General features: G+C 44.8%; 1 protein-coding gene across 1 annotated transcript in view; it reads right to left on the reverse strand.

The window, feature by feature from the left end:
* MEI1 (meiotic double-stranded break formation protein 1) overlaps positions 1 to 18,771 on the reverse strand; it is a 38,300-nt gene extending 19,529 nt beyond the window's left edge. The window contains exons 1-18 of the mRNA XM_085323576.1: positions 18,655 to 18,771; positions 18,195 to 18,318; positions 16,561 to 16,611; positions 14,865 to 14,938; positions 14,351 to 14,456; positions 13,651 to 13,854; positions 11,896 to 12,026; positions 11,232 to 11,346; positions 10,251 to 10,367; positions 9,622 to 9,721; positions 8,414 to 8,544; positions 6,990 to 7,125; positions 6,353 to 6,467; positions 4,702 to 4,820; positions 3,439 to 3,580; positions 2,036 to 2,147; positions 1,338 to 1,398; positions 74 to 171 (exon numbers count right to left, since the gene is read on the reverse strand). Of these exons, the coding sequence (XP_085179702.1) occupies positions 74 to 171; positions 1,338 to 1,398; positions 2,036 to 2,147; positions 3,439 to 3,580; positions 4,702 to 4,820; positions 6,353 to 6,467; positions 6,990 to 7,125; positions 8,414 to 8,544; positions 9,622 to 9,721; positions 10,251 to 10,367; positions 11,232 to 11,346; positions 11,896 to 12,026; positions 13,651 to 13,854; positions 14,351 to 14,456; positions 14,865 to 14,938; positions 16,561 to 16,611; positions 18,195 to 18,318; positions 18,655 to 18,771 (2,053 nt within the window). The remainder of the gene's footprint in view (positions 1 to 73; positions 172 to 1,337; positions 1,399 to 2,035; positions 2,148 to 3,438; positions 3,581 to 4,701; positions 4,821 to 6,352; positions 6,468 to 6,989; positions 7,126 to 8,413; positions 8,545 to 9,621; positions 9,722 to 10,250; positions 10,368 to 11,231; positions 11,347 to 11,895; positions 12,027 to 13,650; positions 13,855 to 14,350; positions 14,457 to 14,864; positions 14,939 to 16,560; positions 16,612 to 18,194; positions 18,319 to 18,654) is intronic.
* Between the last annotated feature and the right edge of the window lie 2,426 nt (positions 18,772 to 21,197).

Below are 21,197 nucleotides of genomic sequence, written 5' to 3' on the forward strand. Positions count from 1 at the left end.
TTTTTTGTCTACTGCCTAAATAGAGGCTGGTAGGACCTCACTACAAGCAAGTTATCTCCTTCCCCAGACTTGCCCTCTTGAGAAGAATCTCTCTCCTTCTCCATGGTAGAGTAGAGGCTCAGGCACAAGTTGTAAAGGAAGCTGGAACATGCTTGATTCAAGACAGGATTACTGTGGAGAACACCAGAAATATACAAGAGAGAAGGCTAGAAACCTCTTCACACTTCTAGTATCACACAGCATCTGCCAAACTTCAATTTTCTGAATGATCACATATAAATACTTGCTCTGTCACAACAAGACTGACATGGCAGACAGTAGCAGTGACAACAGTGAACACACACGGGGGACAATGTCAGTACAGCAGGGTACTCTCACAATCATCACACCCTGTATTCACATAAGTCCTGTGAGGACAGGACCCTTAACATCACATCACAGAAGAGAGATGTACGGAGGGGGCAGTTCCCAATACCTGATACCATTGATAAACTCCAGTAAGGAGATTTTGGGGCAATGGTGTTTCCAAGGATAAAAAAGTGGCAATAACAAAAAATTATCTAAAAGCTGTAAGAACAGGTCTATTTGCAGGCATTTCCCTCTCTCTAATGATTTTCTTGTGGAATAGGACATAACCAAACATCTTTGTACTGTACCATAACATCCTTGGCACCATGTGCTGCTGTATTCACAGGCCTAGATCACTCCCCACACACCGTTCACAGGAACAAACATCCCCACTCTACTTCACATAAYGGTGACTTGGACTTAGGGGTGCTGTATTTTTTGTCTATTCTCCCAACAAGTTGCAGTAACAGGGAAGAGGATATAAAACATCTCTGCAGACCCACAGAGAGTGTCCCCAGGTGCTCTTCAACTGAGAAATGATAACCTCTGCTAGAGATGACCATTTGCAATATATTGTGTTAAAGTCTCCCTTATCCCTCCCTATTTATTATACATTATCACACCAAGAGAAASGTAAGTAGTGGTAATATGTGTCTAGGAAGTCAGAGCTCAAATGGAACTGATGCTACTGCAATTCTTTCCAACTGATTTCACTACTCCAAAGTCAGGTTGCTGTATCCATAGCTGCATGGCTTACAATGGCACACTGAACTCTCTCAAAGCTGCATATGTTCACCCTCCCTCTGCCTAACTGCTTTTCCCCTTTCTCACAGCTTTGCCATTGTCAGTTACTGTTCACTTTTGCAATAAGATATGACTCTTGAGTCTTTTAGGCTCCACTCTTGCCTAAATCAGATGCATTAGATAAATGTGATCTGTTTTCCCATCTGGAAATTTTTGACTCACTTTCAGTATACGCATCACAATACCTTTGCACAGAGCAAAATCTGGCCTTCAGCTCCAACGTCAGWCGGATGAAGGAGGAGGATGCTGGAGAGAAAGCAAGACAGAAATGTCAAAAGAGCACCAAATGTGTCTGACRAGGTCCCATAGACATCCCCACGCATCTGCAAACAAAACTGTTGAACGTGGCAGGTCTTCCCAGTTAAGAATGCACTTGTCAGGCTTTCTCTCTCTGACACTTCCAAGGCAACCTACTCTAATCTTGACTTGGAGGACAATAGCTGAGATTCATTTGCCCTTTCAGAAGGAGAAAGATTTGCCATTTCTACACGTTTAGAAAAAAGGAATTCTTTTCATCACTCTCTGATCTGCAAAGAGTAAGGAAGAGACAAAGTCAATATATTTCTATATAATAAAAGCCAACTGATATTCCCAGCATAATCCCTGTCTACAGAAATAGGTAGTTTTGAATATTCTAGAGGAAGGGGTAAAGCTGACACAATTTACTTATCTAAAATAAAATCTGTTCTATCACCATTCCTAAACCCAATAACATTTTCATTCTACTGAACATGACTGCACACTCTGTTCTTTCCCACATAAACATGTAATGTAATCCCCCACTGAAAGTCTCGTTAAGCTCATTGCTTCAAAATATGCAGTAGCAGCAAGTTCTATCTGTTAAGCAAAGCAGCACAGAGCACATGATCCTATACCCCCATACCCAGCTTTTTGGAGAACTTATTCCTCATGTTCGGCATCACTGTAAACAGGGTATTAAGGGTTGATATGAAAACCTCCATCACTGATGGGCTGGCAGCCTTTTCCAGGTAGTTCTGTGGAAAGAATGAAGAAAAGRTCAGATGGGTGATATGCAACACACACAGAAAGCAGCAGCTTTCTTCATGCTTCCCACTGTCCCAGAATATTAGATTCCCAAATCCAGATAAATGGTACTAACAGCCCTTCTATCAAAATGCCTGGCAGCAAGTACATAGGCTTACAGAGCATTTTGAAAGCAAYTAACACTCCCCCATCCAATGTTTATGAGCAGTGCTGCTAACTCTGCAAGACGTTACATCAAACAAGAAACTCCTTCCCGATTCCAGCTGGCAACCAGCTAAACCCTGACATAACAACTGACATTATTGTCCATGCTACCCTAGACATAACTACTATTACAGGTCAAATGGCTAATTCTACAGCGAGGCATACAATGTAGGACATACACTTAAGTACAGCTGACTTCAATACCACTTAACACCAGTGCTTCAGCGTTTTGCTGAGTAGTAGCAAACACAGGCATTTAAGTTTTCTGCAGGATCTAGCCCTACCTGGTTTAGAGCAGAACAACTCAACTCACTCTTACAGAAGGCCATGGGGCAATTTTACTGCAGTCTATAATTTTCAGTTAAATCCAACGAGCAAGAAGCAGCATACTGATTCCAGCTTTGCCAAACTGGACATGGACTGCACTAGGTAGAGGTGTCTACAAAGAGAGTGTTAAAAATACAAAACAAAAAAACTCCAAGCCCCCAGCAACTACAAGAATTCTTATACCTGAAATTCTGGCAAAGTGTAAGGAAAATTTACTCAACATATGGTACTGCATCAGAGTCCCACCATTCGGATAATCCTGCTGTAAGTGTTTTAGTGACAGGTTGGCATTGAACACTAAAGCACAAATGACCCTCCACCGCTACTTTTTAAACTGTATGGCCTTACCGAGCCATATGGCCTAGTATCGTCCTTGCTGTGTAGGCTGGACAGGCTCACCAATACCTTCTGGAAACAACAGCTCCTGAATGCTTAATTTTCTGCAACAGCCAGGGCTGCCATGGATTAGGTAACATGAGGTACGTTAAGGGGACTGCACAGTCGAAAGAAAAACATTGCAATCTATTTGGAAGCTTTATGAACTTCTCTACCCGGAGACACTACACATTCCCATTTTGCATGAACATGATAATGCTACACTTGTCTCTGGGGAGGTGGCAAATGCCACAGCTGTACTTGGTTTATCCTATATACTCTTCTTCCCAAAATGACTTCTCTCACCATCTCTCCATGCTTGAGAGCACATATCCAGGCACTCACAGAATAGATCAAGTTCAAAAGAAACCCTACCATGACCATGGGGATGCAGATATTGTCACAAATCCTCAACAGGAACTCAGAGAAGTTGCTTAGAGTGTCCCTGCTCTCGGAGCTGGGGGCAGTGAAAGCATTCTCCTGGGCCATCGGGTCACTCTGGAACTCCACTGCTAACCTACAAACATACAGAAGACRCTAGAGGAGAGAGGAACTCTCCCTGCTCTGTAAAGGAAGCTAGGTCATGCTATGGTTCCTTCACAGTTTTCACCACTTGGGGCCCCAGGAACATACAACGCGTTGGAAACTCATCTGGTAGTAACACAGTTACTTCTTGAATGAAGCTATTAAAAGTTAGCAGTGTTGTACAACTGTACCACAAGTTGGGAAAGGAAGACATAGCTTCTCTGAAGGAAATATCTWCAGAGGGAGACCTCARTGTGGCAAGACTGAATGTACTCACCTAGAGTACATTCAGTACAGAGGCTAGAGTACAATACAGCAAACCTCATAAAAAACAGTCCATGAACTATTCAGCTAAACCATTCAGTGAACCATTCTAGAAACCATGATAGAAGACCAGTGCCCTCTAACACTGTGCCAAGATACTGAGTCAGTGCAGACACAGACACTGGCTTCTGGCTGTATTACTTCAGCCAAGCCAAATGCAAGTGATGCAAGGCAAAATAACTAAGTTGGACAAACTTCTCCACTAGTAGATACGGTTTCGTATGCAAGCCTATCTTCCATCTTCTCCTGGCCAGCTAAGGGATGGCTCCCATCCAGCAAAACAGGAAAAGTTGGTGCCTCTAAACCCACTTGCAATAACATGACACAGATATAAGCAAATACAAGGCCAGCAGCTGGACCAGATACATATTTGTTAAATGGTTAATCCTCTCCAGCAGTGAGACTCCCTTGCCCAGAGCACAAGAAATGGAACATGGTTTCATATATACCTTCCATCAGTTCTTACATCATTATCAGATTTTGATAATGACACCCTCCAGTTTCTTTTTAATCTTATTTTCAAGCAGATTTTTCTTCTTCAAAGGCCAAAGAGATGAAATAAACTGATAGGTCTCAGTCAAGTTTCCTGGGAGGCACCTGCAGGTACCACAAAGTTTTCACCATCATCAGTGTTTCACATCCCTCACTCTGGAGCTTCACTGACAAGTGCCACACACTGAACTCACCTTTGAAACTTCAATGGTAGGACTGGGTAGAGAAACTCAGTCATGATGTATCAGAAYTCACACCCACAAACACGCACACACACACCCCTCTGCTAGTCCTCACCTACATGCATTTCTGAAACTTTCCAGGGTGTTGAGCAAGAACTGTCCCTGTCTCTGAGGTACTCTGCTAAGATTTCTGTTTCCTGAGTGACTCTGAGACACTGAGAATAGGAGGTCACCCTGTTAAAGGAGAAAAGTYTTCAAGATCTTGTGTTCATTGTGAAACAAAATAGCTTTCTTCAATACCAGCAGCAGGAATAAAAAAATATTACACTCCATTCACTTCTTTCACATAGCTGTCTCTGTTACTGTACTTTCCCAGGGAGGGCAGAGTTAGAGGGCTACTGTGCTTTCCTGAGGGAGGCAGAGTTAGAGAGCTACTAGTTCTGCATTGCCCTGTCTTGAATATTGCCTCAGTCTGTACTATTGCCTTTAATAGTACAAACTCTATTGCCACGTTTTGTCTAGTCTGAGTTTTAAAYATTTCAGCTAATGAAACTTTAAACCTTTCAGGGAAAACATAGCCCYYYYYTTTTTTTTTTAATCCATGTTCCTCCAATTACTCTTTGGACAAGGCTGAATAATTCCTCTTCCTGCTCAGCACTTAAACCTTGGAAGTTTCCTACCCACCTCCTTACGCTTACATCTGTAAGTAACCATYCATGTGCTGGCTGTTGTTCTCACACAGCATCCCACCAAGTTCAGCCAGAAGGGCACAGCAATCTAGTTGCATCAAGACAATGGCATGGCTGGCAGTTCAAAACTATAAATTCCTTGCCCATTTGATGCTGAGACACCTTATCAGAGGTGCAATCATTTCCCCTTTCCTCCCATTACAGACTGCCTGGATGTCCTTACCCTTCACCTATTTTCCTTCCTRTAAGGTCCCGTATTCTGATTAGAACACCAAGGTCTGTGTATGCAAACAGACTGACAAATGTCTACCCTTCAGGCAGAAAGCAACTCCACTATCTCCAGGCAGAGAAGACAAAAATCAGGTGTCACACAACTTGGGCTGCAGATCTAGAGACAGATAAGCAGGCATTTGGGTCTCTGGTACTCCAGCAAGACATTCTTGCCATTACAWACACATTTGTGATTTAAGTCCACATGCTCCTGAGCCCACAGCCGTAAGGCCAAGCCCTTGTCTTTTCATCCAGCCATCTGAAATGGGGGCTCTCCTCAGGGATTCACAGCTCCCAGCAGCCCATCAGACTAACTGMATGTTCCAGGAAATGGAAAGGATTTGCAGTTCAAATAGCAGCTAATAATTCCCTTGCTGAGGCATCTCAGTGCATGCAAGTTGATCCTCYTGATCTGAAGGCAGAGTAAGGCATGGTCTTTGGAAAAAAAARRAAAAARRAARAAAAAGAAGAAAAAAAAATAAGGCAACCTACAAGGTGAAGCCCTGAAAARGGGGAGGTYCAAATGACCTCAGAGCACTGGACACGTAAAGGAAGCAGCACATTCAAGTGGTGCCCCAAGTATCTTCACTGATATAGAAAGAGCATTGACCAGCATTCATCCTCAGCTACCTCAGAGACAAAGGTTGCTGCCATCTCAAGGCATGAGGATCAAAAAGAAACAGCAGAGACCCCAACAGTTACGGGTGAAAGGTATGAAACGTACACATAGCATCTACATGCTGTGCTAAGAAGGTCATTTCTGCTCTGCTTGGTCCTTCCAAGGGGCAACAATCACTCTTGACTTACTGCATGTCCCTTGTTACTCTGTGGTGGGGAAAGGTCAGCACATCGCTTCAGCACTGCCTCCAGCAGCTTCTGTAGCTCTTCATACGGGACTGGAGGGGAGCTCAAATGGTCCTTCCTGCACAGGTGGAGAGAAAGAGAGTGTGCACATTCCCTGCTAGGGACAGTCCATGCACTAAGGCAAGACCAGCAGCAATAACTGCTCCTTCAACTGCAGTATGCCATTGCCACCTCTCTCCAACACASCATACTAAGGCCATGCTCTCCAAACAGTGCCTTCATACAGAGCCCAAATATACCCTTGCTGCATTCAATGTCTGCCCCACCGCAATCAGGAAGTTTATCACTGTACACARTCTCCTGCTTGCCATCATCTATCCAGATAGGCATAGAGTGACAAAGCCACAGTAACCTATGTACTACATGCCTGCCTGGGACCTTAGGTTCTTGCTGCAGCAGATTGCTGCCTACCACAGAYACACTGCCCTGGCAAACCTCTTATTTGGGTAGTTCTGTTGTACCTACACCTGTCTCAGCCATAATTCCTGCTGCTCACCCACACAGCCATAGGAGTCCCAGAGACAAGCATGGTATCAACAGACCTATTCGAAAAAAAGCCCGTAAACACCTTCTTGCCTACCTCAGAAAGGCTGCCACAGCTTTCACAGCCTCTACTGCCACCTCAAGCACTGGGCAGTTCACTGTCTCCATCAGAACATCAATGGCTTCTTTAYATACACCTCGGTTTGTGAATAATTTGATTTCCACTGGTTGCCTGAAAAGAGGAAAGAGCAAAGYGAATACTGTCAGAATAAAGTAACTGTAACACCCTCTCCTTTTTCACCAAATGGATAGCTGAGCCATCCACTGAGCAGTTCCATGCTTTTCAGTATTTGGAGCCAACTGCTCTCAAGGAATGTAGTCTCAAACTTGAGCATGTCTGGAGCTCTCCGACAGTGAAAAAACYCACAGCTTGGATAACTGTGTGACTATGCCAGCAAATGCTGATATGAAAAGCACACGAAAAAGGCTCTGCAAAACACAGTGATCTCTCTACCTAGGACTTTGTGCTGAGCCCATTTGCTCTCGCATTTGAGGATTCGTCTGGAAATTCACRAATTCACATTTCTCAGTAAACATGTAAACACCACCATCCTAGAACAAGGACAAGGCCACGAGAATAGCTTCTCTCACAGTCCCATGGCATTTCTAATGCCAGATGCTGCCAGAACAGGGACTTTCATGAACYTGAAAAGTAATCAGGAAAATAAATGTAGCCCAGCTGTTTTGACRTTTTTTATTGATGGTGAGCACTTTAGTTGTTTGACCACCTTAGGGCACAACACCTTTGAGCTTTCCACATCAGAGCACCAGGGGATGAGGAATCATTAATTCTKTTATTGAGTAGAGCTGCATAAACGGTAGACGGGTCAGCTGGCTCCTGGCAAGTCAGGTACATTTGTGAAAGAGGGGGAAAACAGGCAGCTACATGTGGGAAAGGGACACTTACAGCTTGCCAGAGAGCCTCACCAAAGAGACAACAAGGGAGGGCAGAGAAGGAGAAGCACGGCATGACAGAAACCAGACTTGGAGCCAAAAGTATTCCCTGTCATTCAGTTTCCCCAGACATGTCTGATGAGTGAGCCAGGAGCACATGCTTCCATGTACAATTGAGAGAGAAAAGTGAACTTCAGCAGAAATTAAATTAGTAGCCCAGCTGCAGGATAAAAAGCGAGCAGAGGCAGAAGTCCTCCTTTTAGTCACTCAAATCCAGCTCAGCAGTTGCCTCACATTCTGCTGTTAGAAAAAGCTGTGAGGTGGACAAGCCAGGGAGAAGACCCTGTGCTTCTCAGGAACAGCTCAGGAACCAGGMCCAGCTTTTGGCTCAAGCCATGATAAGGGGTGTGCTGAACCTCATGTTGTTTCTTCTGCTGATACTTTAGTTCTATTAATCCCCTGCATTTTTCTTCCTTTAATCACTGATCTTCTGAAGTAAAACACCTCAGAGGAGTCTTCACTGACTCATGCAGGGAGGAAGGGATGRAGGAGTATTGCTGACTCATTCAAGAGGCATAAACCCACTTGCAATATGGTGCATTTTGATGTCCTTGGGATCTGGGGAAAAAGCATGCAGGACAGCACTCCTGCATCTTCTTGTCTTTGGGCCCCAAACTGTGCCTGCTACTCCAGTGGTGCTGGGAGAAGCAAGGAGCATTGCAGGGAGAGATATCGACCATTCCTGACACTTCTAACAATGCAAATGGAGACAGTCAGTCTTGCCTAGATAATGCCAGAGCACAGGGCAGTCACAAAACAATCCAGCTACAAGGGAAACAAGGAGGAGAGATTCCAGGATAAGACTCCTTCCCCCCACCATGAGATAGTTTTAAATGAAACTACACTTCTAAGTTAAGCAAACTGGAATGTGTGCACTAGAAAGTGAGAGTAATTGGGCAGAGTGTTCTCTTTGCTTTACAAGCATTAATGCCGTAATTAGTGTTTCCTACATTCTGGTTTCTCTTTTTGACAGATCCCACTCTGGCATCATCACACTGTTCCAATACTGCTGCTTTTCTTTTCTCTTCTTTCCCTGCCATTTGCTACAGAATTGACAATGACATTTCCAAAATTCAGCTCAAGGGCTCTCTTGGGGGAACTAAGCAGCAATAAGAAGCCTGTGACAACAGCATGACAAGACAGGAACAAAACCATAGAGGCAGGAACAGGAAGCATAGAAGAAAAACAAGACAAGTTTTGTTACTCTTTAGCAGAAAAGAGAGAAAAAAAGTGACAGAAAACATTAATATTTCAGCCTGGAATTTGTTTTCCCTGTTTGAATTTAGCTCAGATGAAGACACATGACCAAAAACCATGGAATCTGCAYGCTCCATTTTGTCATAGAGATGCACTTAGCAGGAGATGGCCCGCTCACATACAGCTGGACCATCCTAGCCTTCCCCTTCCGTCCTATCTACTGCTGAGAGGAGAATTCGCTTCTCAAATAGACAAGGAAGCAGAAAGCAGCAAATACACTGCTGGGTGTATGCACAACGAGGACGCACTGGGAGGTTTAAAAACAACCATTAGGCCCTTCTTCACAAGAATAAAGGAGACGTGAGATAGCGCTTGTTCAGCAACATCTTTCAAATACAAAAGGCTCTGGGGTGTAGATATTTGATTTTGGAGAAAAAGCCTAAACAGTAAAAGCCCAACATCTTCCATCCTGGGGGCACAAATTCTGCCTGTGCAAACCAGATAAGGCAACCCCTTACCTTTTCAGTATTTCAGTGAAGAGCAGGAGCCCTTGCTTRTGCAACTCTACATTGTTCAGCTGCAGGACATCTCGGAGACTCCTCACCAGAGATTCAACACCTGCATATGATCAAGAGAAGGCACAGAGAAGACTTTTAACACACAGCCCAAAGTCCAGAATGGGACYAAAATGAATTCTTAAAAAGAAGGAAGATTTTAACAACCATTCTTCTGAGTCACTGACAGAAACAACAACTGCCCAAAACACTGTGTTAACTCAACACCCTCATAGTAGGTCTCAACCTCCACTGCTGGAGGAAAGTCTAGAAGAAAGGAAGGAATTCAGCTTCTTCTCCTAAATTCACTCTCGGCATCTCCACAGAACCACCTAATAAGTCCTGAGGTAGTGTCAGTCATGATGCCTGGCTATTATAATGAACATATGCTCATTAGGAGCTTATTAAGTCATAGGCACTGTAAATTCAAGCTATGAAAACACTACAAACATATCTGCTGCATATTCATTTTCAGATTTTTACCCATCCTGACTGGAAATGGTCATTGTTCCTAAAGCACTGCAATTTAGCTAGAGGCACAGCAAGCGTCCACAGCAGTACTGCAGTCACTCTGTCAGAAAGCCATGACTCACCATAGACTGTGTGACACTTYGAGAAGAAAAGGCGCTCTTCAGTTAGGAGAAGCAAGCAGCAATATACCGACCAGATGAGAATTTCATTGGTGCATGAGAGACACTCAAACAGGAATTCTGCAAACATATACAAATAAGGAAGAGGCAAGGCGTAGTCTGCTCAGAGCACGGCACAGCTTCTCCTAAAACAGAGTAGAGGAAGAAGGAGGAAACCAGAATGCACAGCAACAGCCACTGGGAGAATGGTTATAGTATGAAAYGGCAGCAATGGAGAATGCAGAGGATACTTGGAGTTAAACTAGCTTTCAAAACAAAGCGTTCAGAGAGCAGAGTCCTGAAGGCAGACATCTTTCCAGCACAAACTTTGTAGCCAGGAGCTGAATTGTGGCTCTAACCTTTGGCACAAATGAAGAACCACGAAGCCAGCTTTACCACAGATGCAGTGATATTTTTTCTCAAAGTTTTACATCTCCTAAGGAATTTACAAAACCAAAACATTTCTGTCTTCTGAGAGCAGAGTAAAATAAAGAACCATCACCCACTACTAAAAGTTTTAAAGGAAAACCCAGATGCTGCAGGAGGCAGCTAGCAATGTAACATGGTGAAGGCCACTCTACTCTCTATATGACAAGTGGGCTATAAGTCATCTGCACAACTGACAYCTTACAACTGGGAGACATGGCTGATAAAACATTCCCTAACATCATTCAAGCAGGGCCTTAGCTTCAAGGATCTGTCCAAATTCTTACTGTGGCCTCTCCATTCTGTCTGTTGAGAGCTGCTTCTATACTTTCAATTGAAAATTTATTCTTCACTTCTCTTCCTACAATCACATTAAGTCTCTTTACTGGTAMAAAACAGTCACTGCACAGATTCTACCATTAGTGGATTTCATGGAGCCAGAGTGTGATTCCTATACAAAAAAGCAGGATGGGCTTTGATACTGTCAGACAAACAATAGGTGTTGCTGTACTTCTTCACCTGGGACATCAGCATGGATAAAGGCAGGAGCATATCTGCTGGGAGAGTGAACCAGCACTGCTGCCATACAGTGAGAACTTGCTGCCTGTAACATCTCGTCTCTGGTCAACAAAAGCTGTTGGGAAACAAAAGCCAAAAAGAGGGAGGAAATCAGTGGTGCAGATATGAATAGCAAACAGTTCCCTCTAAATTTTAAAATTAAAAAAAAAAGAAATGAAGAGCTCTCTTTTGAATGTATTTCACTGATCAAATTTGCCAAGGCAAGATAAAACACTGGGCCAAATACACTTAGAAATGCAAAATGAAAATCACAATAGAGAAGACACTGAGTAAGGATAGCTTTGCCCCCACGCTTAGTTATGCTGGCRCTACAAGTGCTCTATTAGCCCTCAAGTGTCAGTGAGTAAAACCAGCTGGGGCCACAAGGAAAATTCCSCCTCTACAATGCAGGAATGAACAGTGAGATGATCTATGGGAGTTCCTCCATTCTCCACTGCAGCCTCTTTTGCTGGTCAATGTTGGTAACAGCACAGTCAAGTGCCTGAAACACAGATTAATTATAGTGTGGCAAATTATTTAATTCTACCAACAATYCACTTCAGAACAAGGGATAACCTATTAGAAAGTCACAGGTTGCATTCTGTAAGACTACTTTAGCCATCACCTTTTTCAGAACAAGTGGCAGTGGGTTTTCGCCCTCTAAAAAGTCTGGGTTCTCAGACTCCTCCTCTGTSTTTGAATTATTCATAAGAATGGAAACAAAATGGTCAGATTTCAGCAGCTCCTTAAGCAAACCTGCAAAAGATGGAGCGGGAGCAAGCATCACATTGGGCACATGAAGGAGTACATCAACACAGGAGTACTTACAGCTTAAGACTTAACACCAGTTCCTCCCTGTTCTGCACTTCTTGCAAAGCCCCTCTTCTCATGTTTAGGGAGCTGATGGCACCCAGGACACTTGGATGAGCCACAGGTCTTATAACCCTATGTTGCTGATTCTTTTTGCTGGGTCTGCTCTCCTCTTCTTGGAGATGTGCAGGTACAAAGGTAAATGATCTCAGGAGCAACCCGGCTGCACTGTCTTCTCTGCTCCAGTACCCTCYCTCTAAACTGTTTCTTCAGAGAGCTTAGGTCAATGCTTCAAATGCAATGACCTGCATTTTTCTCCAAGCTACAGTCAGTGACACAACAAGCACAGATTTTCCACAGAATAGTTCCTAGAGAACTGGTGTTCATCTTCCCTTTCTACTTTCACAGGCTCTTACTGAAACAGTTGTGTTTAGTTAAAGGATATCCATACAAAAAAATCAATATAAAAGTATAGAGCATTGCTACAGGTCCTGATGCAAATTATCAGAGTTTATTTCAGTACACGCTCACAAGGGATATAGCCTGAGCCATGGAATTCAACTTTTAAATTCTTATCAATGTGTACAAGTACCTGAAGGGAGGGTGTCAAAGGGATGGGGACAAACTCTTTTCAGTTGTCCCGTGTGACAGGACAAGAGGCAATGGGCAAAAATTGAAGCACAGGAAGTTCTGCCTGACCGTGAGGGGGAATTTCTTCATTGTGCGAGTGACAGAGCACTGGAACAAGTTGTCCAGAGAGGTTGTGGAGTCTCCTTCTCTGGAGATATTCAARRCCYRCCTGGATGCAACCCTGTCTAACATGCTCTAGGTGACCCTGCTGAGCAGGGAGGCTGGACTAGATGATCTCCAGAGGTCCCTTCCAACCTTACTGATTCTATGATTCTATGATTCTAAAGGAATCRTCATCCATTTCCAGTAGCTGAGTAGATGATCTGAGGAGCAATCCAATTCCTGCTTACCTCCTACATGAAAGAGGAATTCCCCAGATGGTTTGCAAACAAGCAAAGCCAGGAGGACCAGAACTGTGCTCTTCAGCACAGTTGGTAACTGCACTTGGAAGCATAAATGTAAGAAAGCATTACTTCCACATTAGCTCTCTAACTGAAATAATACAGTGCCCCACATCAGAAGATAATATTTGTTAGACTCCATTCCATTACTCTACAGAACCCACCAGTCTGTGCCRAGTGTTTGCATACAGAGACTTCGGTGGATGCTCTGTTCCTAGGATGATAACATCACATTGAGATGGGTCAAGCTGCACTGCGAACGCTGAAGAATTCAGTGCTAGGCAAATGTGGAGCTCTAGGGACAACAGAGGTCTGGGGAAGCTCAGCAGTTGGGCTGGGACATGAGATTGCTATGCAGTAACAGAAAGGATCAGCTGTTTCAGACAAGACTCCCCTGCTGCAAAACAGCCTATCATCTAGGAGTTTGTTTAATGCTCATCTAGGAAACAACCCACATTATGGCCCCTAAACTACCCAGGGCTTTCTCCTCTGTTCTAAGCATTCCCTTGCACCTACAGCTTCTCTCAGAAATGCCTTACCCAAACAATTAACCTGTAGCTCCTTTGTCTGTGCATGTCCCAAAGTATTCAAGAAGACACCACACAGCCTTTCTGTGAAGTGTGCTGAGAGCCGTTCTGTGCCAACAGGAGAGGAGTACAGCTTGCCATACAAGTAGCAGACAGCCGCCTTTACAGCTTCATTTGGATATGTCAAGCCCATCAGCAGGTGATCCACTAAATTACCTAGTATAAGGAACATGCAACATGGCAAACATTCACACCAATGAACTGGTATTTCTAAAGTATCCACCTATTTCCCTTCAAAAGCCTGCAAAAGGCCATTGAACAGTCCTGTGCATGCAGATTAATGAATGTCACAATTAAGTGTTCATCAGATTAAGATCCATCACCTCAGTTACTTTAAACAGCTAAGCATGCTCAGCACACTCCTGGGCGCTGGACAAGGGAAAGGAAAAACAAATGTATATTGTCTGCAAGTCTCAGCTCACAAAGGCTGTTTTTGCCAGGCTGGCAAAAAGTACAATGACAAGACTGCTATTAAGGTACTGATCTACCACCCAGGAGGCCCAAGAGCCACTTCACCTCCTGCACAGGGTTCTTGTGAGACCTTCATAAAGGCATGCTGGGGCATGGCCATGGGTGCACATATGTGTATGTGTATTAGGGCTGTGAATACTACCTGGATGTAAACATCAGTGAGGCATGACAGATTACTCACTGTGCTGTACCACCAGTAAATCAGCTAAGACAGGGATGGCATCTGCCAGCTTGCCCAAGAGAGTGAATGTGGGCAGACTGCCTCTCATGGTAGTCGCTTTGCACAGCTGTAGGTGAGACAGGAAGAAAACGTTTTGCTGATGAGGACACAGTCAAAAGGCAGAAATGCACATGAAACAGCAAGCTCTCTGTAATGCATAATGCTCCAGAACAGGATCTTTCCCCAAGTAGGGACCTCTTCAGCATTTAGGATAAATCACAGGAAAATCCTGGACACACCTACTAAGTCTCCAGAACACAGCAGTGGTCTCTTAATTCACCCAAGAAGCCYCTTAGCTTTTGCTCCTCCTCCTCCCTCTCATCTCCAGCTCTTATATGAAGAGACGAACCAGCTGAACTTCCCACCTTTGCTATTTTCCTAGGCTTTTATACCTGTGGGACCATCATAAATGTAGGAATGAAGAGAGCAACTCTAAAGGATTGAAACAAAGAGCAGGGAACTCATTGTCACTGACCTCTTTTTGGCTTTCATTCAAAACACAGCGTAAGTACTGCTCCGACTTCAGCTCCACTATAAGCTGCACCAGAACTAGACAGAAGAAAYAGGATCAGTAACTCACATCAGAGGGCACTCACAATTTATCTTCTACAGGGCTTTAGCAGAGGAGTGAGCAAGGARTTTAAACATTAAGTGAGCATAGAGGTACACAGCAGGGTAACATTTGCATTCCCAGTACAATTATTTCTGATAACCCTGCTTGAGCCTTCTGCAGCAACACCACAGCAGTCCTGTTCCAGTAACACAACAAATCATTCATGGAAACGAACTAAAAGTGACAAATTGAGCATCAGGACACAAAAYAAATGCAAGAAACCAGGAAAAGAAAGAAACAAATACCTTGTTTAAAACCATCAAAATTTCTGAAAATTGAACAGGGAAGGATTCCAAAAGTATGAAAATTGCCCTTTAAAGATATGTGTTTCCTGAGAAGACATGAGAATCACAATCGCTGACTGTGCTTAGATACAGTCTCAGAGCTCCTCCTCTACTACAGCCCATGAGATAACAGTACAGTCTATCAGCCATTTCTACCTGCTGCATTTATCTCATATCTTTCCCAATGGCAAGGCCCTGCCTCTCCTTGTGTTAYTCACCTCCTCAACCCCAACTCAGGGTGGTTATTCTTTTTCACAACAACTGTAAAAACTCTGCCCACCTTGCCTTAGTAGARGAAATCAACAAGAAACTACATTTACCAGGCACCCACTGCAAATGCTGTTTGTGTTCTAGCAAAGCATCACCCCAAAAAAACATCACACACACACACACACCATGGACTTATAGATCCACCATCTCTTGGTACCTCCAGGACAATMCTACAAGTTTACCTAGGAGACCTACCTTAGCCAAAAGAAAGMTACAGGGCTCAGTAAAGACATAGAGGTGATATAGAGATATTTTAATGATCCTTTCTTGCCCAGAACTCTCGGAATCTCTAAAAACCTTCAGGAGTYATCTACCACTCACTTAAAATGGCTCTGTTTGAGAGCATCCACCTTGCAGAGGAATGGTAACATGATAAAAAACCTTCTCACCTTGTAACACCATGTCAAGCATGTGCTTGAAAACTGGTAACACTATGAAATGAGCTGATCATACCTCTTTCCATCTGTTGTGGCCGAACAGGAGGAAACCATTGCATTGCTAATATCACTAGACTCAGCAAAGATGCCCAAGGTTAACTGGACTGCAGAGATTCCCTTCTCAGCCCTGTAGGCATCACCTCCAGATTACAAATGAAGGACTGCTCGCAAAGAGAAGCCTGCACAGCTAAATCYCAAATACTCTATCCTGAGGAGAAGCATGCAATCCCAAAGCTCACTGAAGCAAACAGGACGATTTCCATGTACTCTGATGAGCCTTGGGTCAGTCTGTATTTACCACTGTTAACCATCTGATGCTAAATTCATTGTAACAGAACCTGTATGAGACTAACATTTAAATCCATGTGTCTGCTTCTCCTGTCCTTTCACCTTCTTCCCCTCAAAATATCAAAACAGTCTGCCACCAGCACTCTGCACTGAGAGACAGTAGATGTTCTTCTCAATTCAAGATACATAGAAGCTGAACATCTCACTATCTATATTGGACTAGACGTACACTTGACTTAACAAACCATCAGTATCTGAGACAAGGCATCTGCCTCTCACCTTCTAAGAACAGGTCCAAAGCACTGCTGTCTTCCACAGTATGCAACATCCCTAAAAGACAAGCAACAATCAATTGTGGAACTCACTCCTGCTTGTGATTATCAGTGCTTCAATGCCTTCTTGTAAAAAGAGCTGCAAATCCTTTTAGAATTGTTTTGTTTTTCCCCTGCTTCCTACAATACCAACTTGACTTTGTCAAAGGAAGTGGAATACTCTCAAGGAGTATCACAAAAGATGCCTCTATAACCAGGGCACAGGGACATTAAGACACTCAGCTGGGGCTCCCTCTTACATTTTGGCACCAAAYGCACCTTTGGTTCATTCAAGTTCTATGCAAAATTTACGTACTATTACACGTACTCCCAAGCTTGGACTGGGAGTCCARCTGCTCTAGGAGTTATACTAAATACAGTAAAAATGAAAGCTATCCCAAAACCATCCAACTGTGAAGTCCTTAAGAGAGGGACAAAATTATTATTTAAAAATAGGCAAGAGCATTGAAATGCAAACACAACTCTCCTGTTTTCTGGGTATTTAGTGTTAGGGTCATGCAACATAGATTGGACTGGCCATAAGCACTGCTCCCTCCACATCTGTATAGGACTATGTACGCAGACAGAATAAACAAGGGAACTAAACCTGCCAAAAAACTCTGTTTCTAACCTAGCTCTGTTCCCAACACATGCACAGCACAGTTTGTGCAAACCAACTGGGAAAACACTGTTTGAATTATTCATTGTGTCAAGGCATTGGAAGGGGCTTGTAAGTCACTTTCCCCCCAAAGAATAAGAAACATCTGTGATGTGCAAATGAGATCTGAGAATTAAGGGAATCCAATATATTTATTCTTTGAAGGCATTGCRTTCATACCCTCCACCTTTTTCTTCCTGCCTTACTGCTGCTTCATTTAGACCATTATTCCTTCTCCATCAAGAGTGTAGTCAACATTTCAAAGCCCTTTCCCTTAGCACTGCTATGCAAACAAAAACTGCTAAGAGATGTTTGGGATCACAGAGACTGTGGCTGGAAAGGCACTTTCTGGCATCCCTCTGAACATTGTCTTCTACTGCGAGTCTGACCCTCCAGAAAGAAGTGGGTAATATAGCCCTACAAGAATTTCTACAGATATAGTGATGGTGTAAAAAATCACTATGTAGGYAGGTATTTTGTACATTTGATATGAAATCCTGCAATATCTTTTCAAATTCACACTTTCATTTCTGTACCGATCTTCATGTAATGCTACAGTTCAGCAAGATTTAAAAGCACTGAGGTATGACAACAAACCAGAAGGCATTTTGGGAAGAGTCATAAGCCAGAGCACTGTGTCCAACCGGAGTTTAAAGACAAGCTAAGATACTTATGGAAAGTGCAAGAGCTTCATTAACATGCTAATTCTGCTCCTTGGTGAATAAGGAAATTAATTAACCTATTCTAAATCAAATGACAGGCATACTTTTCCACAGGGAATATAATACATCTAAGATGGAATGGGGGGAGTATAGAAGTAGTTATTAGTAGTCTCAATAGCCCTTTTTTTAACATGCAGAAACCTCACACTTCTTCATCCATTCAAAAGCAGATGAGAACTGTCTTCTCTCTGCTACTGTATTAGGCCACAAGGGAGCTCTTACCAAAGAGAGTTCCTATCAAATGAACACAGAGCCCTTCATCTGGTGCCAGCAGCTGGATGACCGGCAGCGGCTGCCAGGCCAAGGCATCGCGGAGACGGGAGAGCACGTGTTTCTTACGCACCAGCTACAGATGGGAGACAAGGAGCCATTAGCACTTAGGCCCACACAGAGGTGCTGTTTGCGCCATCCTAGGGGGAAGAGCATCCCAGCACATCTGGACCAAAGTGGTTAACACCAAGATACACCCCATCATCTCTGAGCCCCAAATTGGAAGCAGAAGATGGAAAAGCCAGGGGGTGAGGTGGGGTAGCCCTCTCTGTGGGGCCAGCACAGGCCGAAGGGTGTGAGGGGACAACGCTCTGAGGCTGGGGGAGGCCCATGAGAGGCTCTCGGAGGCCAGCAGGGCCCTGTGCAGGCAGAGGCAGGAGTGGGGAAGAGAGGCAGCGAGTGCGCTGCCCACCGAGGCGCTGCCGTCGCCCAGGGTCTCCACAGCGCAGGCGAGGCAGAGCGGCGGGCGGAGCGGCAGGGCCCAGCGCGCGCCGTGCCGGCCGGGCAGCCGCGCGCACGCCACCGCCATCGCCCAACGGTCGCCGCCAACGGTCGCCGCGGGGGAGGGGGGGTGCGCATGCGCGAGGCCGCCGTTGGCGCGGCGGTGCGCCGCCTAGCGAGCGTTTTCTGCGGCGCTTGCCTGCCCAGGGCTCGGGGAGTCTCTCGGAAGGCGGAGGGAGAGCTTGGGCGCCGGGAGCGCGCCGCCTTGCAAGACGGGGCGAGGGAGGAAAGGCTTGTGCGATATAGCTCCCTTAAAGCGGGCGCAGAAAGGGGAGCCGCAGGGCAGAGGTGCCGCTAGGGTCACAGAGGGGGACGCGGTAGAGGCTGGGGGAGGACGTTCCCCACACGCTGCACTACAGGGAGAGAGGCAGGGTAGGGCCTGAGCGGGAATTTCAGAGAAGGGACCAGATGGCAGCACTGGGGAAATAAAATACCACAGGGATGGGAGTAGCAGGGATAAGAGTGTGGGAGAAGAAAAATGGTGTGAAAAAGATGAGAGCAGAGCGGGTAAAGCCAGGAAACACATTGGAGGGGCTCCAAAGTCAGAGCCACTGTTTTAAGTGCGTGGGGGAGAGTGAGGGGAAAGGTGGGAGGAGACCAAGAGTAAGGAAACCCAGGACCTTTGATTTCACTTGGTAACACTGATTTGAGAGAGTATTGACTTTCTCCTTGTTATGAGAGGTGACCCCAGATATATTTATGGTATGTTTAGACAAGCTTAGCCAAATGTTTTTTTTTTCTTATAAGACATAGACTTTGCCTACAGTGCCAGCACATATAAACTCAGCCCTATATCTGATGGTTATTTGATTATATGCTCTTATCCATATTTTCAGACAAGTATTTCACTCTTTACTGAAGATTTATGTGGAAAGAAGTATATGTGAATTTTGGTCCAATTTGTGTGCCCTTACCCAGGTGAGACTCACAAGGAACCTAAATCTGTTCCCACGCCCATTCATGTCTCTGAGCAGTGTCCTCTACTTGCGCGGACACCTTCTGAGTGGAGGGAGCAGCTCAACCTCTTTTCTGGTGCCCTTTCATCCATGTGTGATCCCTCAGCCTTCACACTCCTTCTTTTTCCTTTTCCACTTGTTGTCTATTAGCTGCCTGTTCCCCTCATGTTTCCGTTTCATTTAGCTCCTCTTTTAAAGAAGGCCTGATACTTTGTAGGGCCTGGCTAGCACCTAGCTCTAAAAGAAGGAGAAAAATCTCAGCCTTTACAGAGTTGGTCCTGCCACTGAAATCAATATAAAATGAATTGGTTGTGTGTGAGAGAGCCTTAAACTGCTACTCTCTATATGTGGTGTAGAATAATAGGGAAAGTCAGCTTTCCTCAGCATCAGAGGTAAACATCTGGGAGATCTCTATATCCCAGGATAGATGCTCATGAACATGCTCACATCATATTCACAAAACTGCTAACAACTACATATGTACCTGCCACAGAACAGTAAGATCTGTCATCCACATCTTCACAGCCTTATCGTTTAGTAATAATGCTCATCATAACATGTTACTGGTCAGTACAAGCACCTTAGAAGTTGGTAAGCAGCCCTTAGATGTTCAGCTTTGTTTGGCAGAGGAAAAGTAAAGAACAAGACATGATTTCTCAATACCTTTCCATTTATATTTTATATTACACTATGCACTGCTGTAGAGTCTGGGCTGCAATAGTGTTTTATGCATCCATTATGCAATTCCCTGAAGAAACTGTGCTGTAATCCTTATTTTTAGAGATGAAAAACTGAAGCACAGAGAAGTCCTGGTAGTCCAGGAGCAGACGAGTAGTCTCCCACTGAGGTGTTTAGCTGTAGTTAGCATCTCTCCAAATTTCAGCAATTCTGCCGTTAGCTTTAGATATAATTGAGCTCTTCAAGACTTTTAATTTTGGGTAGTTAAGTCAAACACTTTATCCTGTTCTGCACTTAGAAGAGGAGCAAGGTTAATAAAGGTGGAATGTAAGTGGGAAGAAATCCAAGAAAAAGCATGTGTGTATGTCTCTGCATGTGCTGTAAATTTAACAACTCCTTGCCTCACGTAGTATTGTAYGATAAGGGCTGTCTGCATATTGGTGTGTTAGGTATGTGTGCGGAAACAAACCAGCCGGCGGGAGCAGGAAGCCATCTCGCAGCTCGGCAGCACCGGCGCAGCCTGCTGCGCGCAGTGCTGCTGCGCTTCCCGCGTACCCTCGAACCTGCAGCCACTCGGCAGCGCGACACCTCCTCCTTACCGTCCACGCACGGGCGACCGATTAAGCGTCATTTTTACGCAACATTTCGGGGACGCGGAGCAGGCGAGAGCGCTGCCGAGCTCCCGCAGACGAAACGCGCCTGCGCCTACCCGCTCCCGTAGCGCCGCCCCCCTCCCCCGCGCGCGGCCCCGCCCCCCGCGCTCACCGACACCTCACGTCCGGCAGCGACGCGTTTGTCCTGCGCCCGCCCGCGCGCCCGC

This window comes from Rhea americana, unplaced genomic scaffold (assembly GCF_003343005.1).
Source record: "Rhea americana isolate MKP2758 unplaced genomic scaffold, rheAme1 scaffold_85, whole genome shotgun sequence".
Lineage (NCBI taxonomy): Eukaryota > Metazoa > Chordata > Aves > Rheiformes > Rheidae > Rhea > Rhea americana.